The sequence below is a fragment of the Nerophis lumbriciformis genome, linkage group LG13, assembly GCF_033978685.3.
Source record: "Nerophis lumbriciformis linkage group LG13, RoL_Nlum_v2.1, whole genome shotgun sequence".
Classification (NCBI taxonomy): domain Eukaryota; kingdom Metazoa; phylum Chordata; class Actinopteri; order Syngnathiformes; family Syngnathidae; genus Nerophis; species Nerophis lumbriciformis.
The window spans coordinates 6,817,525-6,840,921 of NC_084560.2; the positions used below are offsets into that span (position 1 = coordinate 6,817,525).

Consider the following 23,397-nt stretch of genomic DNA (forward strand, 5'->3'; position numbering starts at 1 on the left):
GCGGGCCAGCTAAAATGATATGGCATGCCAGATAAAATTATGATGTGGGCCAGATAAAATGATGTTGGGGGCCAGTTAAATGATTTTGGGGGCCAGATAAAATGATGTTGGGGGGCAGGTAAAATGAAATGATGTTGCGGGCCAGATAAAATGAAGTGGAATGCCAGATAAAATTATGATGCGGGCCATATAAAATGAAGTGGGGGGCCAGATAAAATGATGTTTGGGGCCAGCTAAAATGATGATGGCGGCCAGCTAAAATGAAGTGGGGGGGCCAGATAAAATGATGATGGGGGACAGATAAAATGATGTTGGGGGCCAGATAAAATGATGATGGGGCCAGTTAAAATGAAGTGGGGGGCCAGATAAAATGATGTTGAGTTAGACAGGTGTGCATTAGGGGATGAAGGTCAGTCTAGTGCTGCATGAATAAAGTGTCAATATAATATCTTTATTTGCTATGATACATATCTACATGATACATATCTACATGATACATATCTACATGTCTGCACGCAGCAGGCGATACTGAAGGCACAGGTGTCTCACAGCGTGATATCGTTCACACGGAAGTCAGATGAAGCTGTTTTTGGACATCAGTGATGCATGCTGGGTAAAGAGTGAGCGCTACAAGGTGCAGAGCGAGTGCAGCTCGCTGGTGTTGTAACTGAGGGCGGGCGCTGTGGTCTGCATCCCCCCCAGAGCGTCCTGACCTCGGATCTTCAGGTTGAGGCTGCGGATCTTCCAGCTGTTATTGTCCAAGGGCGAGCGAATGAGTCCAAAGATCTGCTCGAATATTCCCAGGCAGGCGGCGTCCCGGTGGATGGTGCCGGCCACCGCCACCAGCACCAGGCCGTGTGGGGATGCCAGCACGTTGAGTCCGTGAGAGTCCAGGTTGGGGCTGAGGAGGAGAAGCTCCTCCTTGGTCAAGGCCAGGAGACGACGGCTCACTAGCTCCGCCCCCACAAACTCCTCCATCTGCTCGCTGCCCGCTCTGAGGAAGAACTTGTAGGTCAGGGTTCTTCAAAAGTCACAAACTCACTTGTGGTAAATGAAGGCTGAAGCAATCCACCACTTTTTATACATGGACTTTTAAAGGTTATTTTCTGCTTTTATTTTGAAATTATTTTTTTGGAATCTGAATTTATTTAACTGATGTTCTGTCTTGGAACCACTTTTCATACACTGACTTTTAGAGGTTATTTTGCGCCTTTATTTTGAAGGATTTTTTTGGACACTGAATTTATTTGACTGATGTTTCGTCTTGGAACCACTTTTCATACACTGACTTTTAACGGTTATTTTATGCCTTTATTTTGAAGGTGAAGCAATCGACCACTTTTTATAAGCTGACTTTTAAAGGTTATTTTCTGCCTTTATTTTGAAGGATTTTTTTGGACACTGAATTTATTTAACTGATGTTTTGTCTTGGAACAACTTTTTATACACTGACTTTTATAGGTTATTTTGTGCCTTTATTTTGAAGGATTGTTTTGGACACTGAATTTATCTAACTAATGTTTTGTCTTGGAACCACTTTTCATACACTGACTTTTAAAGGTTATTTTGTGCCTTTATTTTGAAGGATTGTTTTGGACACTGAATTTATTTAACTGATGTTTTGTCTTGGAACCTCCTTTTATACACTGACTTTTAAGGGTTATTTTCTGCCTTTATTTTGAAGGTGAAGCAATCGACCACTTTTTATACACTGACTTTTAAAGGTTATTTTCTGCCTTTATTTTGAAGAATTTTTTTGGACACTGATTTTATTTGACTGATGTTTTGTCTTGGATCCATTTTTTATACACCGACTTTTATAGGTTATTTTGTGCCTTTATTTTGAAGGATTTTTTGGACACTGAATTGAATTAACTGATGTTTTGTCTTGGAACCACTTTTCATACACTGACTTTTAAAGGTTATTTTCTGCCTTTATTTTGAAGGATTTTTTTGGACACTGAATTTATTTAACTGATGTTTTGTCTTGGAACCTCCTTTTATACACTGACTTTTAAGGGTTATTTTCTGCCTTTATTTTGAAGGTGAAGCAATCGACCACTTTTTATACACTGACTTTTAAAGGTTATTTTCTGCCTTTATTTTGAAGGATTTTTTTGGACACTGAATTTATCTAACTGATGTTTTGTCTTGGAACCACTTTTCATACACTAACTTCTAAAGGTTATTTTGTGCCTTTATTTCGAAGGATTGTTTTGGACACTGAATTTATTTAACTGATGTTTTGTCTTGGAACCACTTTTTATACACCGACTTTTAAAGGTTATTTTCTGCCTTTATTTTGAAGGATTTTTTGGACACTGAATTGATTTAACTGATGTTTTGTTTTGTCTTGGAACCACTTTTCATACACTGACTTTTAACAGTTATTTGCTGCCTTTATTTTGAAGGTGAAGCAATCGACCACTTTTTATACACTGACTTTTGAAGGTTATTTTCTGCCTTTATTTTGAAGAATTTGTTTGGACACTGAATTTATTTAACTGATGTTTTGTCTTGGAACAACTTTTTATACACTGACTTTTACAGGTTATTTTGTGCCTTTATTTTGAAGGATTGTTTTGGACACTGAATTTATTTAACTGATGTTTTGTCTTGGAACCTCCTTTTATATACTGACTTTTAAGGGTTATTTTCTGCCTTTATTTTGAAGGTCTTTTTAGACACTGAATTGATTTAACTGATGTTTTGTCTTGGAACCAATTTTCATACACTGACTTTTAACAGTTATTTTCTGCCTTTATTTTGAAGGTGAAGCAATCGACCACTTTTTATACACTGACTTTTGAAGGTTATTTTCTGCCTTTATTTTGAAGAATTTTTTTGGACACTGATTTTATTTGACTGATGTTTTGTCTTGGATCCATTTTTTATACACTGACTTTTAAAGGTTATTTTCTGCCTTTATTTTGAAGGATTTTTTTGGACACTGAATTTATTTAACTGATGTTTTGTCTTGGAACCTCCTTTTATACACTGACTTTTAAGGGTTATTTCCTGCCTTTATTTTGAAGGTGAAGCAATCGACCACTTTTTATACACTGACTTTTAAAGGTTATTTTCTGCCTTTATTTTGAAGGATTTTTTGGACACTGAATTGATTTAACTGATGTTTTGTCTTGGAACCACTTTTCATACACTGACTTTTAACGGTTATTTTCTGCCTTTATTTTGAAGGTGAAGCAATCGACCACTTTTTATACACTGACTTTTAAAGGTTATTTTCTGCCTTTATTTTGAAGGATTTTTTTGGACACTGAATTTATCTAACTGATGTTTTGTCTTGGAACCACTTTTCATACACTAACTTCTAAAGGTCATTTTGTGCCTTTATTTTGAAGGATTGTTTTGGACACTGAATTTATTTAACTGATGTTTTGTCTTGGAACCACTTTTTATACACCGACTTTTAAAGGTTATTTTCTGCCTTTATTTTGAAGGATTTTTTGGACACTGAATTGATTTAACTGATGTTTTGTTTTGTCTTGGAACCACTTTTCATACACTGACTTTTAACGGTTATTTTCTGCCTTTATTTTGAAGGTGAAGCAATCGACCACTTTTTATACACTGACTTTTGAAGGTTATTTTCTGCCTTTATTTTGAAGAATTTTTTTGGACACTGATTTTATTTGACTGATGTTTTGTCTTGGATCCATTTTTTATACACTGACTTTTAAAGGTTATTTTCTGCCTTTATTTTGAAGGATTTTTTTGGACACTGAATTTATTTAACTGATGTTTTGTCTTGGAACCTCCTTTTATACACTGACTTTTAAGGGTTATTTTCTGCCTTTATTTTGAAGGTGAAGCAATCGACCACTTTTTATACACTGACTTTTAAAGGTTATTTTCTGCCTTTATTTTGAAGGATTTTTTGGACACTGAATTGATTTAACTGATGTTTTGTCTTGGAACCACTTTTCATACACTGACTTTTAACGGTTATTTTCTGCCTTTATTTTGAAGGTGAAGCAATCGACCACTTTTTATACACTGACTTTTGAAGGTTATTTTCTGCCTTTATTTTGAATAATTTTTTTGGACACTGATTTTATTTGACTGATGTTTTGTCTTGGATACATTTTTAATACACTGACTTTTAAAGGTTATTTTCTGCCTTTATTTTGAAGGATTTTTTTGGACACTGAATTTATTTGACTGATGTTTTGTCTTGGAACCACTTTTTATACACTGACTTTTAAAGGTTATTTTCTGCCTTTATTTTGAAGGTGAAGCAATCGACCACTTTTTATACACTGACTTTTAAAGGTTATTTTCTGCCTTTATTTTGAAGAATTTTTTTGGACACTGATTTTATTTGACTGATGTTTTGTCTTGGAACCACTTTTCATACACCGACTTTTATAGGTTATTTTTTGCCTTTATTTTGAAGGATTTTTTGGACACTGAATTTATTTAACTGATGTTTTGTCTTGGAACCACTTTTTATACACTGACTTTTAAAAGTTATTTTGTGTCTTTATTTTCAAGGTGAAGCAATCGACCACTTTTTATACACTGACTTTTAAAGGTTATTTTCTGCTTTTATTTTGAAGGATTTTTTGGACACTGAATTGATTTAACTGATGTTTTGTCTTGGAACCACTTTTCATACACTGACTTTTAACGGTTATTTTCTGCCTTTATTTTGAAGGTGAAGCAATCGACCACTTTTTATACACTGACTTTTGAAGGTTATTTTCTGCCTTTATTTTGAAGAATTTGTTTGGACACTGAATTTATTTAACTGATGTTTTGTCTTGGAACCACTTTTTATACACCGACTTTTAAAGGTTATTTTCTGCCTTTATTTTGAAGGACTTTTTAGACACTGAATTGATTTAACTGATGTTTTGTCTTGGAACCACTTTTCATACACTGACTTTTAACGGTTATTTTCTGCCTTTATTTTGAAGGTGAAGCAATCGACCACTTTTTATACACTGACTTTTAAAGGTTATTTTCTGCCTTTATTTTGAATAATTTTTTTGGACACTGATTTTATTTGACTGATGTTTTGTCTTGGATCCATTTTTTATACACTGACTTTTAAAAGTTATTTTCTACCTTTATTTTGAAGGATTTTTTTGGACACTGAATTTATTTAACTGATGTTTTGTCTTGGAACCTCCTTTTATACACTGACTTTTAAGGGTTATTTTCTGCCTTTATTTTGAAGGTGAAGCAATCGACCACTTTTTATACACTGACTTTTAAAGGTTATTTTCTGCCTTTATTTTGAAGGATTTTTTGGACACTGAATTGATTTAACTGATGTTTTGTCTTGGAACCACTTTTCATACACTGACTTTTAACGGTTATTTTCTGCCTTTATTTTGAAGGTGAAGCAATCGACCACTTTTTATACACTGACTTTTAAAGGTTATTTTCTGCCTTTATTTTGAAGGATTTTTTTGGACACTGAATTTATCTAACTGATGTTTTGTCTTGGAACCACTTTTCATACACTAACTTCTAAAGGTCATTTTGTGCCTTTATTTTGAAGGATTGTTTTGGACACTGAATTTATTTAACTGATGTTTTGTCTTGGAACCACTTTTTATACACCGACTTTTAAAGGTTATTTTCTGCCTTTATTTTGAAGGATTTTTTGGACACTGAATTGATTTAACTGATGTTTTGTTTTGTCTTGGAACCACTTTTCATACACTGACTTTAAACGGTTATTTTCTGCCTTTGTTTTGAAGGTGAAGCAATCGACCACTTTTTATACACTGACTTTTGAAGGTTATTTTCTGCCTTTATTTTGAAGAATTTTTTTGGACACTGATTTTATTTGACTGATGTTTTGTCTTGGATCCATTTTTTATACACTGACTTTTAAAGGTTATTTTCTGCCTTTATTTTGAAGGATTTTTTTGGACACTGAATTTATTTAACTGATGTTTTGTCTTGGAACCTCCTTTTATACACTGACTTTTAAGGGTTATTTTCTGCCTTTATTTTGAAGGTGAAGCAATCGACCACTTTTTATACACTGACTTTTAAAGGTTATTTTCTGCCTTTATTTTGAAGGATTTTTTGGACACTGAATTGATTTAACTGATGTTTTGTCTTGGAACCACTTTTCATACACTGACTTTTAACGGTTATTTTCTGCCTTTATTTTGAAGGTGAAGCAATCGACCACTTTTTATACACTGACTTTTGAAGGTTATTTTCTGCCTTTATTTTGAATAATTTTTTTGGACACTGATTTTATTTGACTGATGTTTTGTCTTGGATACATTTTTAATACACTGACTTTTAAAGGTTATTTTCTGCCTTTATTTTGAAGGATTTTTTGGACACTGAATTGATTTAATTGATGTTTTGTCTTGGAACCACTTTTCATACACTGACTTTTAACGGTTATTTTCTGCCTTTATTTTGAAGGTGAAGCAATCGACCACTTTTTATACACTGACTTTTAAAGGTTATTTTCTGCCTTTATTTTGAAGAATTTTTTTGGACACTGATTTTATTTGACTGATGTTTTGTCTTGGAACCACTTTTTATACACCGACTTTTATAGGTTATTTTGTGCCTTTATTTTGAAGGATTTTTTGGACACTGAATTTATTTAACTGATGTTTTGTCTTGGATCCACTTTTTATACACTGACTTTTAAAAGTTATTTTGTGCCTTTATTTTCAAGGTGAAGCAATCGACCACTTTTTATACACTGACTTTTAAAGGTTATTTTCTGCTTTTATTTTGAAGGATTTTTTGGACACTGAATTGATTTAACTGATATTTTGTCTTGGAACCACTTTTCATACACTGACTTTTAAGGGTTATTTTCTGCCTTTATTTTGAAGGTGAAGCAATCGAACACTTTTCATACACTGACTTTTGAAGGTTATTTTCTGCCTTTATTTTGAAGAAATTTTTTAGACACTGAATTTATTTGACTGATGTTTTGTCTTGGATACATTTTTAATACACTGACTTTTAAAGGTTATTTTCTGCTTTTATTTTGAAGGATTTTTTGGACACTGAATTTATTTAACTGATGTTTTGTCTTGGAACCACTTTTCATACACTGACTTTTAAGGGTTATTTTCTGCCTTTATTTTGAAGGTGAAGCAATCGAACACTTTTTATACACTGACTTTTGAAGGTTATTTTCTGCCTTTATTTTGAAGAAATTTTTTGGACACTGAATTTATTTGACTGATGTTTTGTCTTGGATACATTTTTAATACACTGACTTTTAAAGGTTATTTTATGCCTTTATTTTGAAGGATTTTTTTGGACACTGAATTTATTTAACTGATGTTTTGTCTTGGAACCACTTTTTATACACTGACTTTTAAAAGTTATTTTGTGCCTTTATTTTCAAGGTGAAGCAATCGACCACTTTTTATACACTGACTTTTAAAGGTTATTTTCTGCTTTTATTTTGAAGGATTTTTTGGACACTGAATTGATTTAACTGATGTTTTGTCTTGGAACCACTTTTCATACACTGACTTTTAAGGGTTATTTTCTGCCTTTATTTTGAAGGTGAAGCAATCGACCACTTTTTATACACTGACTTTTAAAGGTTATTTTCTGCCTTTATTTTGAAGGATTTTTTTGGACACTGAATTTATCGAACTGATGTTTTGTCTTGGAACCACTTTTCATACACTGACTTTTAAAGGTTATTTTGTGCCTTTATTTTGAAGGATTGTTTTGGACACTGCATTTATTTAACTGATCTTTTGTCTTGGAACCACTTTCTATACACCGACTTTTAAAGGTTATTTTCTGCCTTTATTTTGAAGGATTTTTTTGGACACTGAATTGATTTAACTGATGTTTTGTCTTGGAACCACTTTTCATACACTGACTTTTAAGGGTTATTTTCTGCCTTTATTTTGAAGGTGAAGCAATCGACCACTTTTTATACACTGACTTTTGAAGGTTATTTTCTGCCTTTATTTTGAAGAATTTTTTTGGACACTGATTTTATTTGACTGATGTTTTGTCTTGGATACATTTTTAATACACTGACTTTTAAAGGTTATTTTATGCCTTTATTTTGAAGGATTTTTTTGGACACTGAATTTATTTAACTGATGTTTTGTCTTGGAACCACTTTTCATACACTGACTTTTAAAAGTTATTTTGTGCCTTTATTTTCAAGGTGAAGCAATCGACCACTTTTTATACACTGACTTTTAAAGGTTATTTTCTGCTTTTATTTTGAAGGATTTTTTGGACACTGAATTGATTTAACTGATGTCTTGTCTTGGAACCACTTTTCATACACTGACTTTTAAGGGTTATTTTCTGCCTTTATTTTGAAGGTGAAGCAATCGACCACTTTTTATACACTGACTTTTAAAGGTTATTTTCTGCCTTTATTTTGAAGGATTTTTTTGGACACTGAATTTATCTAACTGATGTTTTGTCTTGGAACCACTTTTCATACACTGACTTTTAAAGGTTATTTTGTGCCTTTATTTTGAAGGATTGTTTTGGACACTGCATTTATTTAACTGATCTTTTGTCTTGGAACCACTTTCTATACACCAACTTTTAAAGGTTATTTTCTGCCTTTATTTTGAAGGATTTTTTGGACACTGAATTGATTTAACTGATGTTTTGTCTTGGAACCACTTTTCATACACTGACTTTTAACGGTTATTTTCTACCTTTATTTTGAAGGTGAAGCAAACGACCACTTTTTATACACTGACTTTTAAAGGTTATTTTCTGCCTTTATTTTGAAGGATTTTATTGGACACTGAATTTATCTAACTGATGTTTTGTCTTGGAACCACTTTTCATACACTGACTTTTAAAGGTTATTTTCTGCCTTTATTTTGAAGGATTTTTAGGACACTGAATTTATTTAACTGATGTTTTGTCTTGGAACCACTTTTTATACACTGACTTTTAAAGGTTATTTTCTGCCTTTATTTTGAAGGATTTTTTTGGACACTGAATTTATTTAACTGATGTTTTGTCTTGGAACCACTTTTCATACACTGACTTTTAAAAGTTATTTTGTGCCTTTATTTTCAAGGTGAAGCAATCGATGACTTTTCATACACTGACTTTTAAAGGTTATTTTCTGCCTTTATTTTGAAGGATTTTTTGGACACTGAATTGATTTAACTGATGTTTTGTCTTGGAACCACTTTTCATACACTGACTTTTAACGGTTATTTTATGCCTTTATTTTGAAGGTGAAGCAATCGACCACTTTTTATACACTGACTTTTAAAGGTTATTTTCTGCCTTTATTTTGAAGGATTTTTTTGGACACTGAATTTATTTGACTGATGTTTTGTCTTGGAACCACTTTTTATACACTGACTTTTAAAAGTTATTTTGTGCCTTTATTTTCAAGGTGAAGCAATCGACCACTTTTTATACACTGACTTTTGAAGGTTATTTTTCTGCCTTTATTTTGAAAAAAAATTTTGGACACTGATTTTATTTGACTGATGTTTTGTCTTGGATCCATTTTTTATACAAGGACTTTTAAAGGTTATTTTCTGTCTCTATTTTGAATAATTTTTTTGGACACTGAATTTATTTAACTGATGTTTTGTCTTGGAACCTCCTTTTATATACTGACTTTTAAGGGTTATTTTCTGCCTTTATTTTGAAGGTGAAGCAATCGACCACTTTTTATACACTGACTTTTAAAGGTTATTTTCTGCCTTTATTTTGAAGGATTTTTTTGGACACTGAATTTATCTAACTGATGTTTTGTCTTGGAACCACTTTTCATACACTGACTTTTAAAGGTTATTTTGTGCCTTTATTTTGAAGGATTGTTTTGGACACTGAATTTATTTAACTGATCTTTTGTCTTGGAACCACTTTCTATACACCGACTTTTAAAGGTTATTTTCTGCCTTTATTTTGAAGGATTTTTTGGACACTGAATTGATTTAATTGATGTTTTGTCTTGGAACCACTTTTCATACACTGACTTTTAACGGTTATTTTCTGCCTTTATTTTGAAGGTGAAGCAATCGACCACTTTTTATACACTGACTTTTAAAGGTTATTTTCTGCCTTTATTTTGAAGAATTTTTTTGGACACTGATTTTATTTGACTGATGTTTTGTCTTGGAACCACTTTTTATACACCGACTTTTATAGGTTATTTTGTGCCTTTATTTTGAAGGATTTTTTGGACACTGAATTTATTTAACTGATGTTTTGTCTTGGAACCACTTTTTATACACTGACTTTTAAAAGTTATTTTGTGCCTTTATTTTCAAGGTGAAGCAATCGACCACTTTTTATACACTGACTTTTAAAGGTTATTTTCTGCTTTTATTTTGAAGGATTTTTTGGACACTGAATTGATTTAACTGATATTTTGTCTTGGAACCACTTTTCATACACTGACTTTTAAGGGTTATTTTCTGCCTTTATTTTGAAGGTGAAGCAATCGAACACTTTTCATACACTGACTTTTGAAGGTTATTTTCTGCCTTTATTTTGAAGAAATTTTTTAGACACTGAATTTATTTGACTGATGTTTTGTCTTGGATACATTTTTAATACACTGACTTTTAAAGGTTATTTTCTGCTTTTATTTTGAAGGATTTTTTGGACACTGAATTTATTTAACTGATGTTTTGTCTTGGAACCACTTTTCATACACTGACTTTTAAGGGTTATTTTCTGCCTTTATTTTGAAGGTGAAGCAATCGACCACTTTTTATACACTGACTTTTGAAGGTTATTTTCTGCCTTTATTTTGAAGAATTTTTTTGGACACTGATTTTATTTGACTGATGTTTTGTCTTGGAACCATTTTTTATACACTGACTTTTAAAGGTTATTTTCTGCCTTTATTTTGAAGGATTTTTTTGGACACTGAATTTATTTAACTGATGTTTTGTCTTGGAACCACTTTTTATACACTGACTTTTATAAAGGTTATTTTCTGCTTTTATTTTGAAGGATTTTTTTTGGACACTGAATTTATTAACTGATGTTTTGTCTTGGAACCACTTTTTAAAGGTTAAATTCTGCCTTTATTTTGAAGGATTTTTTTGGACACCTACTGATGTTTTGTCTTGGAACCACTTTTATACACTGACTTTTAAAGGTTATTTTCTCCCTTTATTTTGAAGGAATTTTTCGGACACTATTTAACTGATGTTTTGTCTTGGAACCACTTTTTATACACTGACTTTTAAAGGCTATTTTCTGCCTTTATTTTGAAGGTGAAGCAATCGACCACTTTTTATACACTGACTTTTAAAGGTTATTTTCTGCCTTTATTTTGAAAGATTTTTTTGGACACTGAATTTATTTAACTGATGTTTTGTCTTTGAACAACTTTTTGTACACTGACTTTTATAGGTTATTTTGTGACTTTATTTTGAAGGATTTTTAGGACACTGAATTTATTTAACTGATGTTTTGTCTTGGAACCACTTTTTATACACTGACTTTTAAAGGTTATTTTCTACCTTTATTTTGAAGGATTTTTTTGGACACTGAATTTATTTAACTGATGTTTTGTCTTGGAACCACTTTTCATACACTGACTTTTAAAAGTTATTTTGTGCCTTTATTTTCAAGGTGAAGCAATCGATGACTTTTCATACACTGACTTTTAAAGGTTATTTTCTGCCTTTATTTTGAAGGATTTTTTGGACACTGAATTGATTTAACTGATGTTTTGTCTTGGAACCACTTTTCATACACTGACTTTTAACGGTTATTTTATGCCTTTATTTTGAAGGTGAAGCAATCGACCACTTTTTATACACTGACTTTTAAAGGTTATTTTCTGCCTTTATTTTGAAGGATTTTTTTGGACACTGAATTTATTTGACTGATGTTTTGTCTTGGAACCACTTTTCATACACTGACTTTTAAAGGTTATTTTCTGCCTTTATTTTGAAGGTGAAGCAATCGACCACTTTTTATACACTGACTTTTAAAAGTTATTTTGTGCCTTTATTTTCAAGGTGAAGCAATCGACCACTTTTTATACACTGACTTTTGAAGGTTATTTTTCTGCCTTTATTTTGAAAAAAAATTTTGGACACTGATTTTATTTGACTGATGTTTTGTCTTGATCCATTTTTTATACAAGGACTTTTAAAGGTTATTTTCTGTCTTTATTTTGAATAATTTTTTTGGACACTGAATTTATTTAACTGATGTTTTGTCTTGGAACCTCCTTTTATATACTGACTTTTAAGGGTTATTTTCTGCCTTTATTTTGAAGGTGAAGCAATCGACCACTTTTTATACACTGACTTTTAAAGGTTATTTTCTGCCTTTATTTTGAAGGATTTTTTTGGACACTGAATTTATCTAACTGATGTTTTGTCTTGGAACCACTTTTCATACACTGACTTTTAAAGGTTATTTTGTGCCTTTATTTTGAAGGATTGTTTTGGACACTGAATTTATTTAACTGATCTTTTGTCTTGGAACCACTTTCTATACACCGACTTTTAAAGGTTATTTTCTGCCTTTATTTTGAAGGATTTTTTGGACACTGAATTGATTTAATTGATGTTTTGTCTTGGAACCACTTTTCATACACTGACTTTTAACGGTTATTTTCTGCCTTTATTTTGAAGGTGAAGCAATCGACCACTTTTTATACACTGACTTTTAAAGGTTATTTTCTGCCTTTATTTTGAAGAATTTTTTTGGACACTGATTTTATTTGACTGATGTTTTGTCTTGGAACCACTTTTTATACACCGACTTTTATAGGTTATTTTGTGCCTTTATTTTGAAGGATTTTTTGGACACTGAATTTATTTAACTGATGTTTTGTCTTGGAACCACTTTTTATACACTGACTTTTAAAAGTTATTTTGTGCCTTTATTTTCAAGGTGAAGCAATCGACCACTTTTTATACACTGACTTTTAAAGGTTATTTTCTGCTTTTATTTTGAAGGATTTTTTGGACACTGAATTGATTTAACTGATATTTTGTCTTGGAACCACTTTTCATACACTGACTTTTAAGGGTTATTTTCTGCCTTTATTTTGAAGGTGAAGCAATCGAACACTTTTCATACACTGACTTTTGAAGGTTATTTTCTGCCTTTATTTTGAAGAAATTTTTTAGACACTGAATTTATTTGACTGATGTTTTGTCTTGGATACATTTTTAATACACTGACTTTAAAAGGTTATTTTCTGCCTTTATTTTGAAGGATTTTTTTGGACACTGAATTTATTTAACTGATGTTTTGTCTTGGAACCTCCTTTTATACACTGACTTTTAAGGGTTATTTTCTGCCTTTATTTTGAAGGTGAAGCAATCGACCACTTTTTATACACTGACTTTTGAAGGTTATTTTCTGCCTTTATTTTGAAGAATTTTTTTGGACACTGATTTTATTTAACTGATGTTTTGTCTTGGATACATTTTTCATACACTGACTTTTAAAGGTTATTTTCTGCCTTTATTTTGAAGGATTTTTTTGGACACTGAATTTATCTAACTGATGTTTTGTCTTGGAACCACTTTTCATACACTGACTTTTAAAGGTTATTTTGTGCCTTTATTTTGAAGGATTGTTTTGGACACTGCATTTATTTAACTGATCTTTTGTCTTGGAACCACTTTCTATACACCAACTTTTAAAGGTTATTTTCTGCCTTTATTTTGAAGGATTTTTTGGACACTGAATTGATTTAACTGATGTTTTGTCTTGGAACCACTTTTCATACACTGACTTTTAACGGTTATTTTCTACCTTTATTTTGAAGGTGAAGCAAACGACCACTTTTTATACACTGACTTTTAAAGGTTATTTTCTGCCTTTATTTTGAAGGATTTTATTGGACACTGAATTTATCTAACTGATGTTTTGTCTTGGAACCACTTTTCATACACTGACTTTTAAAGGTTATTTTCTGCCTTTATTTTGAAGGATTTTTAGGACACTGAATTTATTTAACTGATGTTTTGTCTTGGAACCACTTTTTATACACTGACTTTTAAAGGTTATTTTCTGCCTTTATTTTGAAGGATTTTTTTGGACACTGAATTTATTTAACTGATGTTTTGTCTTGGAACCACTTTTCATACACTGACTTTTAAAAGTTATTTTGTGCCTTTATTTTCAAGGTGAAGCAATCGATGACTTTTCATACACTGACTTTTAAAGGTTATTTTCTGCCTTTATTTTGAAGGATTTTTTGGACACTGAATTGATTTAACTGATGTTTTGTCTTGGAACCACTTTTCATACACTGACTTTTAACGGTTATTTTATGCCTTTATTTTGAAGGTGAAGCAATCGACCACTTTTTATACACTGACTTTTAAAGGTTATTTTCTGCCTTTATTTTGAAGGATTTTTTTGGACACTGAATTTATTTGACTGATGTTTTGTCTTGGAACCACTTTTTATACACTGACTTTTAAAAGTTATTTTGTGCCTTTATTTTCAAGGTGAAGCAATCGACCACTTTTTATACACTGACTTTTGAAGGTTATTTTTCTGCCTTTATTTTGAAAAAAAATTTTGGACACTGATTTTATTTGACTGATGTTTTGTCTTGGATCCATTTTTTATACAAGGACTTTTAAAGGTTATTTTCTGTCTCTATTTTGAATAATTTTTTTGGACACTGAATTTATTTAACTGATGTTTTGTCTTGGAACCTCCTTTTATATACTGACTTTTAAGGGTTATTTTCTGCCTTTATTTTGAAGGTGAAGCAATCGACCACTTTTTATACACTGACTTTTAAAGGTTATTTTCTGCCTTTATTTTGAAGGATTTTTTTGGACACTGAATTTATCTAACTGATGTTTTGTCTTGGAACCACTTTTCATACACTGACTTTTAAAGGTTATTTTGTGCCTTTATTTTGAAGGATTGTTTTGGACACTGAATTTATTTAACTGATCTTTTGTCTTGGAACCACTTTCTATACACCGACTTTTAAAGGTTATTTTCTGCCTTTATTTTGAAGGATTTTTTGGACACTGAATTGATTTAATTGATGTTTTGTCTTGGAACCACTTTTCATACACTGACTTTTAACGGTTATTTTCTGCCTTTATTTTGAAGGTGAAGCAATCGACCACTTTTTATACACTGACTTTTAAAGGTTATTTTCTGCCTTTATTTTGAAGAATTTTTTTGGACACTGATTTTATTTGACTGATGTTTTGTCTTGGAACCACTTTTTATACACCGACTTTTATAGGTTATTTTGTGCCTTTATTTTGAAGGATTTTTTGGACACTGAATTTATTTAACTGATGTTTTGTCTTGGAACCACTTTTTATACACTGACTTTTAAAAGTTATTTTGTGCCTTTATTTTCAAGGTGAAGCAATCGACCACTTTTTATACACTGACTTTTAAAGGTTATTTTCTGCTTTTATTTTGAAGGATTTTTTGGACACTGAATTGATTTAACTGATATTTTGTCTTGGAACCACTTTTCATACACTGACTTTTAAGGGTTATTTTCTGCCTTTATTTTGAAGGTGAAGCAATCGAACACTTTTCATACACTGACTTTTGAAGGTTATTTTCTGCCTTTATTTTGAAGAAATTTTTTAGACACTGAATTTATTTGACTGATGTTTTGTCTTGGATACATTTTTAATACACTGACTTTAAAAGGTTATTTTCTGCCTTTATTTTGAAGGATTTTTTTGGACACTGAATTTATTTAACTGATGTTTTGTCTTGGAACCTCCTTTTATACACTGACTTTTAAGGGTTATTTTCTGCCTTTATTTTGAAGGTGAAGCAATCGACCACTTTTTATACACTGACTTTTGAAGGTTATTTTCTGCCTTTATTTTGAAGAATTTTTTTGGACACTGATTTTATTTAACTGATGTTTTGTCTTGGATACATTTTTCATACACTGACTTTTAAAGGTTATTTTCTGCCTTTATTTTGAAGGATTTTTTTGGACACTGAATTTATCTAACTGATGTTTTGTCTTGGAACCACTTTTCATACACTGACTTTTAAAGGTTATTTTGTGCCTTTATTTTGAAGGATTGTTTTGGACACTGCATTTATTTAACTGATCTTTTGTCTTGGAACCACTTTCTATACACCAACTTTTAAAGGTTATTTTCTGCCTTTATTTTGAAGGATTTTTTGGACACTGAATTGATTTAACTGATGTTTTGTCTTGGAACCACTTTTCATACACTGACTTTTAACGGTTATTTTCTACCTTTATTTTGAAGGTGAAGCAAACGACCACTTTTTATACACTGACTTTTAAAGGTTATTTTCTGCCTTTATTTTGAAGGATTTTATTGGACACTGAATTTATCTAACTGATGTTTTGTCTTGGAACCACTTTTCATACACTGACTTTTAAAGGTTATTTTCTGCCTTTATTTTGAAGGATTTTTAGGACACTGAATTTATTTAACTGATGTTTTGTCTTGGAACCACTTTTTATACACTGACTTTTAAAGGTTATTTTCTGCCTTTATTTTGAAGGATTTTTTTGGACACTGAATTTATTTAACTGATGTTTTGTCTTGGAACCACTTTTCATACACTGACTTTTAAAAGTTATTTTGTGCCTTTATTTTCAAGGTGAAGCAATCGATGACTTTTCATACACTGACTTTTAAAGGTTATTTTCTGCCTTTATTTTGAAGGATTTTTTGGACACTGAATTGATTTAACTGATGTTTTGTCTTGGAACCACTTTTCATACACTGACTTTTAACGGTTATTTTATGCCTTTATTTTGAAGGTGAAGCAATCGACCACTTTTTATACACTGACTTTTAAAGGTTATTTTCTGCCTTTATTTTGAAGGATTTTTTTGGACACTGAATTTATTTGACTGATGTTTTGTCTTGGAACCACTTTTTATACACTGACTTTTAAAAGTTATTTTGTGCCTTTATTTTCAAGGTGAAGCAATCGACCACTTTTTATACACTGACTTTTGAAGGTTATTTTTCTGCCTTTATTTTGAAAAAAAATTTTGGACACTGATTTTATTTGACTGATGTTTTGTCTTGGATCCATTTTTTATACAAGGACTTTTAAAGGTTATTTTCTGTCTCTATTTTGAATAATTTTTTTGGACACTGAATTTATTTAACTGATGTTTTGTCTTGGAACCTCCTTTTATATACTGACTTTTAAGGGTTATTTTCTGCCTTTATTTTGAAGGTGAAGCAATCGACCACTTTTTATACACTGACTTTTAAAGGTTATTTTCTGCCTTTATTTTGAAGGATTTTTTTGGACACTGAATTTATCTAACTGATGTTTTGTCTTGGAACCACTTTTCATACACTGACTTTTAAAGGTTATTTTGTGCCTTTATTTTGAAGGATTGTTTTGGACACTGAATTTATTTAACTGATCTTTTGTCTTGGAACCACTTTCTATACACCGACTTTTAAAGGTTATTTTCTGCCTTTATTTTGAAGGATTTTTTGGACACTGAATTGATTTAATTGATGTTTTGTCTTGGAACCACTTTTCATACACTGACTTTTAACGGTTATTTTCTGCCTTTATTTTGAAGGTGAAGCAATCGACCACTTTTTATACACTGACTTTTAAAGGTTATTTTCTGCCTTTATTTTGAAGAATTTTTTTGGACACTGATTTTATTTGACTGATGTTTTGTCTTGGAACCACTTTTTATACACCGACTTTTATAGGTTATTTTGTGCCTTTATTTTGAAGGATTTTTTGGACACTGAATTTATTTAACTGATGTTTTGTCTTGGAACCACTTTTTATACACTGACTTTTAAAAGTTATTTTGTGCCTTTATTTTCAAGGTGAAGCAATCGACCACTTTTTATACACTGACTTTTAAAGGTTATTTTCTGCTTTTATTTTGAAGGATTTTTTGGACACTGAATTGATTTAACTGATATTTTGTCTTGGAACCACTTTTCATACACTGACTTTTAAGGGTTATTTTCTGCCTTTATTTTGAAGGTGAAGCAATCGAACACTTTTCATACACTGACTTTTGAAGGTTATTTTCTGCCTTTATTTTGAAGAAATTTTTTAGACACTGAATTTATTTGACTGATGTTTTGTCTTGGATACATTTTTAATACACTGACTTTTAAAGGTTATTTTCTGCTTTTATTTTGAAGGATTTTTTGGACACTGAATTTATTTAACTGATGTTTTGTCTTGGAACCACTTTTCATACACTGACTTTTAAGGGTTATTTTCTGCCTTTATTTTGAAGGTGAAGCAATCGACCACTTTTTATACACTGACTTTTGAAGGTTATTTTCTGCCTTTATTTTGAAGAATTTTTTTGGACACTGATTTTATTTGACTGATGTTTTGTCTTGGAACCATTTTTTATACACTGACTTTTAAAGGTTATTTTCTGCCTTTATTTTGAAGGATTTTTTTGGACACTGAATTTATTTAACTGATGTTTTGTCTTGGAACCACTTTTTATACACTGACTTTTATAAAGGTTATTTTCTGCTTTTATTTTGAAGGATTTTTTTTGGACACTGAATTTATTAACTGATGTTTTGTCTTGGAACCACTTTTTAAAGGTTAAATTCTGCCTTTATTTTGAAGGATTTTTTTGGACACCTACTGATGTTTTGTCTTGGAACCACTTTTATACACTGACTTTTAAAGGTTATTTTCTCCCTTTATTTTGAAGGAATTTTTCGGACACTATTTAACTGATGTTTTGTCTTGGAACCACTTTTTATACACTGACTTTTAAAGGCTATTTTCTGCCTTTATTTTGAAGGTGAAGCAATCGACCACTTTTTATACACTGACTTTTAAAGGTTATTTTCTGCCTTTATTTTGAAAGATTTTTTTGGACACTGAATTTATTTAACTGATGTTTTGTCTTTGAACAACTTTTTGTACACTGACTTTTATAGGTTATTTTGTGACTTTATTTTGAAGGATTTTTAGGACACTGAATTTATTTAACTGATGTTTTGTCTTGGAACCACTTTTTATACACTGACTTTTAAAGGTTATTTTCTACCTTTATTTTGAAGGATTTTTTTGGACACTGAATTTATTTAACTGATGTTTTGTCTTGGAACCACTTTTCATACACTGACTTTTAAAAGTTATTTTGTGCCTTTATTTTCAAGGTGAAGCAATCGATGACTTTTCATACACTGACTTTTAAAGGTTATTTTCTGCCTTTATTTTGAAGGATTTTTTGGACACTGAATTGATTTAACTGATGTTTTGTCTTGGAACCACTTTTCATACACTGACTTTTAACGGTTATTTTATGCCTTTATTTTGAAGGTGAAGCAATCGACCACTTTTTATACACTGACTTTTAAAGGTTATTTTCTGCCTTTATTTTGAAGGATTTTTTTGGACACTGAATTTATTTGACTGATGTTTTGTCTTGGAACCACTTTTTATACACTGACTTTTAAAGGTTATTTTCTGCCTTTATTTTGAAGGTGAAGCAATCGACCACTTTTTATACACTGACTTTTAAAAGTTATTTTGTGCCTTTATTTTCAAGGTGAAGCAATCGACCACTTTTTATACACTGACTTTTGAAGGTTATTTTTCTGCCTTTATTTTGAAAAAAAATTTTGGACACTGATTTTATTTGACTGATGTTTTGTCTTGATCCATTTTTTATACAAGGACTTTTAAAGGTTATTTTCTGTCTTTATTTTGAATAATTTTTTTGGACACTGAATTTATTTAACTGATGTTTTGTCTTGGAACCTCCTTTTATATACTGACTTTTAAGGGTTATTTTCTGCCTTTATTTTGAAGGTGAAGCAATCGACCACTTTTTATACACTGACTTTTAAAGGTTATTTTCTGCCTTTATTTTGAAGGATTTTTTTGGACACTGAATTTATCTAACTGATGTTTTGTCTTGGAACCACTTTTCATACACTGACTTTTAAAGGTTATTTTGTGCCTTTATTTTGAAGGATTGTTTTGGACACTGAATTTATTTAACTGATCTTTTGTCTTGGAACCACTTTCTATACACCGACTTTTAAAGGTTATTTTCTGCCTTTATTTTGAAGGATTTTTTGGACACTGAATTGATTTAATTGATGTTTTGTCTTGGAACCACTTTTCATACACTGACTTTTAACGGTTATTTTCTGCCTTTATTTTGAAGGTGAAGCAATCGACCACTTTTTATACACTGACTTTTAAAGGTTATTTTCTGCCTTTATTTTGAAGAATTTTTTTGGACACTGATTTTATTTGACTGATGTTTTGTCTTGGAACCACTTTTTATACACCGACTTTTATAGGTTATTTTGTGCCTTTATTTTGAAGGATTTTTTGGACACTGAATTTATTTAACTGATGTTTTGTCTTGGAACCACTTTTTATACACTGACTTTTAAAAGTTATTTTGTGCCTTTATTTTCAAGGTGAAGCAATCGACCACTTTTTATACACTGACTTTTAAAGGTTATTTTCTGCTTTTATTTTGAAGGATTTTTTGGACACTGAATTGATTTAACTGATATTTTGTCTTGGAACCACTTTTCATACACTGACTTTTAAGGGTTATTTTCTGCCTTTATTTTGAAGGTGAAGCAATCGAACACTTTTCATACACTGACTTTTGAAGGTTATTTTCTGCCTTTATTTTGAAGAAATTTTTTAGACACTGAATTTATTTGACTGATGTTTTGTCTTGGATACATTTTTAATACACTGACTTTAAAAGGTTATTTTCTGCCTTTATTTTGAAGGATTTTTTTGGACACTGAATTTATTTAACTGATGTTTTGTCTTGGAACCTCCTTTTATACACTGACTTTTAAGGGTTATTTTCTGCCTTTATTTTGAAGGTGAAGCAATCGACCACTTTTTATACACTGACTTTTGAAGGTTATTTTCTGCCTTTATTTTGAAGAATTTTTTTGGACACTGATTTTATTTAACTGATGTTTTGTCTTGGATACATTTTTCATACACTGACTTTTAAAGGTTATTTTATGCCTTTATTTTGAAGGATTTTTTTGGACACTGAATTTATTTAACTGATGTTTTGTCTTGGAACCACTTTTCATACACTGACTTTTAAAGGTTATTTTGTGCCTTTATTTTCAAGGTGAAGCAATCGACCACTTTTTATACACTGACTTTTAAAGGTTATTTTCTGCTTTTATTTTGAAGGATTTTTTGGACACTGAATTGATTTAACTGATGTTTTGTCTTGGAACCACTTTTCATACACTGACTTTTAAGGGTTATTTTCTGCCTTTATTTTGAAGGTGAAGCAATCGACCACTTTTTATACACTGACTTTTGAAGGTTATTTTCTGCCTTTATTTTGAAGAATTTTTTTGGACACTGATTTCATTTGACTGATGTTTTGTCTTGGAACCATTTTTTATACACTGACTTTTAAAGGTTATTTTCTGCCTTTATTTTTAAGGATTTTTTGGACACTGAATTGATTTAACTGATGTTTTGTCTTGGAACCACTTTTTATACACTGACTTTTAAGGGTTATTTTCTGCCTTTATTTTGAAGGTGAAGCAATCGACCACTTTTTATACACTGACTTTTAAAGGTTATTTTCTGCCTTTACTTTGAAGGATTTTTTTGGACACTGAATTTATCGAACTGATGTTTTGTCTTGGAACCACTTTTCCTACACTGACTTTTAAAGGTTATTTTGTGCCTTTATTTTTGAAGGATTGTTTTGGACACTGAATTTATTTAACTGATGTTTTGTCTTGGAACCACTTTTTATACACTGACTTTTAAAGGTTATTTTCTGCCTTTATTTTGAAGGATTTTTTTGGACACTGAATTTATTTGACTGATGTATTGTCTTGGAACCACTTTTTATACACTTACTTTTAAAGGTTATGTTCTGCCTTTATTTTTAAGGAATTTTTCGGACACTATTTATTTAACTGATGTTTTTTCTTGGAACCACTTTTTATACACTGACTTTTAAAGGTTATTTTCTGCCTTTATTTTGAAAGTGAAGCAATCGACCACTTTTTATACACTGACTTTTAAAGGTTATTTTCTGCCTTTATTTTGAAGGATTTTTTTTGGACACTGAATTGTTTTGTCTTGGAACCACTTTTCATACACTGACTTTTAACGGTTATTTTATGCCTTTATTTTGAAGGTGAAGCAATCGACCACTTTTTATACACTGACTTTTAAAGGTTAATTTCTGCTTTTATTTTGAAGGATTTTTTTGGACACTGAATTTATTTGACTGATGTTTTGTCTTGGAACCACTTTTTATACACTGACTTTTAAAGGTTATTTTCTGCCTTTATTTTGAAGGTGAAGCAATCGACCACTTTTTATACACTGACTTTTAAAGGTTATTTTCTGCCTTTATTTTGAAGGATTTTTTTGGACACTGAATTTATTTAACTGATGTTTTGTCTTTGAACAACTTTTTATACACCGACTTTTATAGGTTATTTTGTGCCTTTATTTTGAAGGATTTTTTGGACACTGAATTTATTTAACTGATGTTTTGTCTTGGAACCACTTTTTATACACTGACTTTTAAAAGTTATTTTGTGCATTTATTTTCAAGGTGAAGCAATCGACCACTTTTTATACACTGACTTTTGAAGGTTATTTTCTGCCTTTATTTTGAAGAATTTTTTTGGACACTGATTTTATTTGACTGATGTTTTGTCTTGGATACATTTTTAATACACTGACTTTTAAAGGTTATTTTATGCCTTTATTTTGAAGGATTTTTTTGGACACTGAATTTATTTAACTGATGTTTTGTCTTGGAACCACTTTTCATACACTGACTTTTAAGGGTTATTTTCTGCCTTTATTTTGAAGGTGAAGCAATCGAACACTTTTTATACACTGACTTTTGAAGGTTATTTTCTGCCTTTATTTTGAAGAAATTTTTTGGACACTGAATTTATTTGACTGATGTTTTGTCTTGGATACATTTTTAATACACTGACTTTTAAAGGTTATTTTATGCCTTTATTTTGAAGGATTTTTTTGGACACTGAATTTATTTAACTGATGTTTTGTCTTGGAACCTCCTTTTATACACTGACTTTTAAGGGTTATTTTCTGCCTTTATTTTGAAGGTGAAGCAATCGACCACTTTTCATACACTGACTTTTAAAGGTTATTTTGTGCCTTTATTTTGAAGGATTGTTTTGAACACTGAATTTATATAACTGATGTTTTGTCTTGGAACCACTTTTTATACACTGACTTTTATAAAGGTTATTTTCTGCTTTTATTTTGAAGGATTTTTTTTGGACACTGAATTTATTAACTGATGTTTTGTCTTGGAACCACTTTTTAAAGGTTAAATTCTGCCTTTATTTTGAAGGATTTTTTTGGACACCTAATTTATTTAACTGATGTTTTGTCTTGGAACCACTTTTATACACTGACTTTTAAAGGTTATTTTCTCCCTTTATTTTGAAG

At 30.9% G+C, this 23,397-nt stretch overlaps 1 protein-coding gene across 1 annotated transcript in view; it reads right to left on the reverse strand.

Annotated features, from left to right (window-relative positions):
* Window positions 1-447: 447 nt before the first annotated feature.
* Window positions 448-23,397, reverse strand: part of lg13h3orf38 (linkage group 13 C3orf38 homolog) — a 28,829-nt gene continuing 5,879 nt past the window's right edge. The window contains exon 4 of the mRNA XM_061970646.2: window positions 448-994. Within this exon, the coding sequence (XP_061826630.1) occupies window positions 628-994 (367 nt within the window). The 3' untranslated portion in view covers window positions 448-627. The remainder of the gene's footprint in view (window positions 995-23,397) is intronic.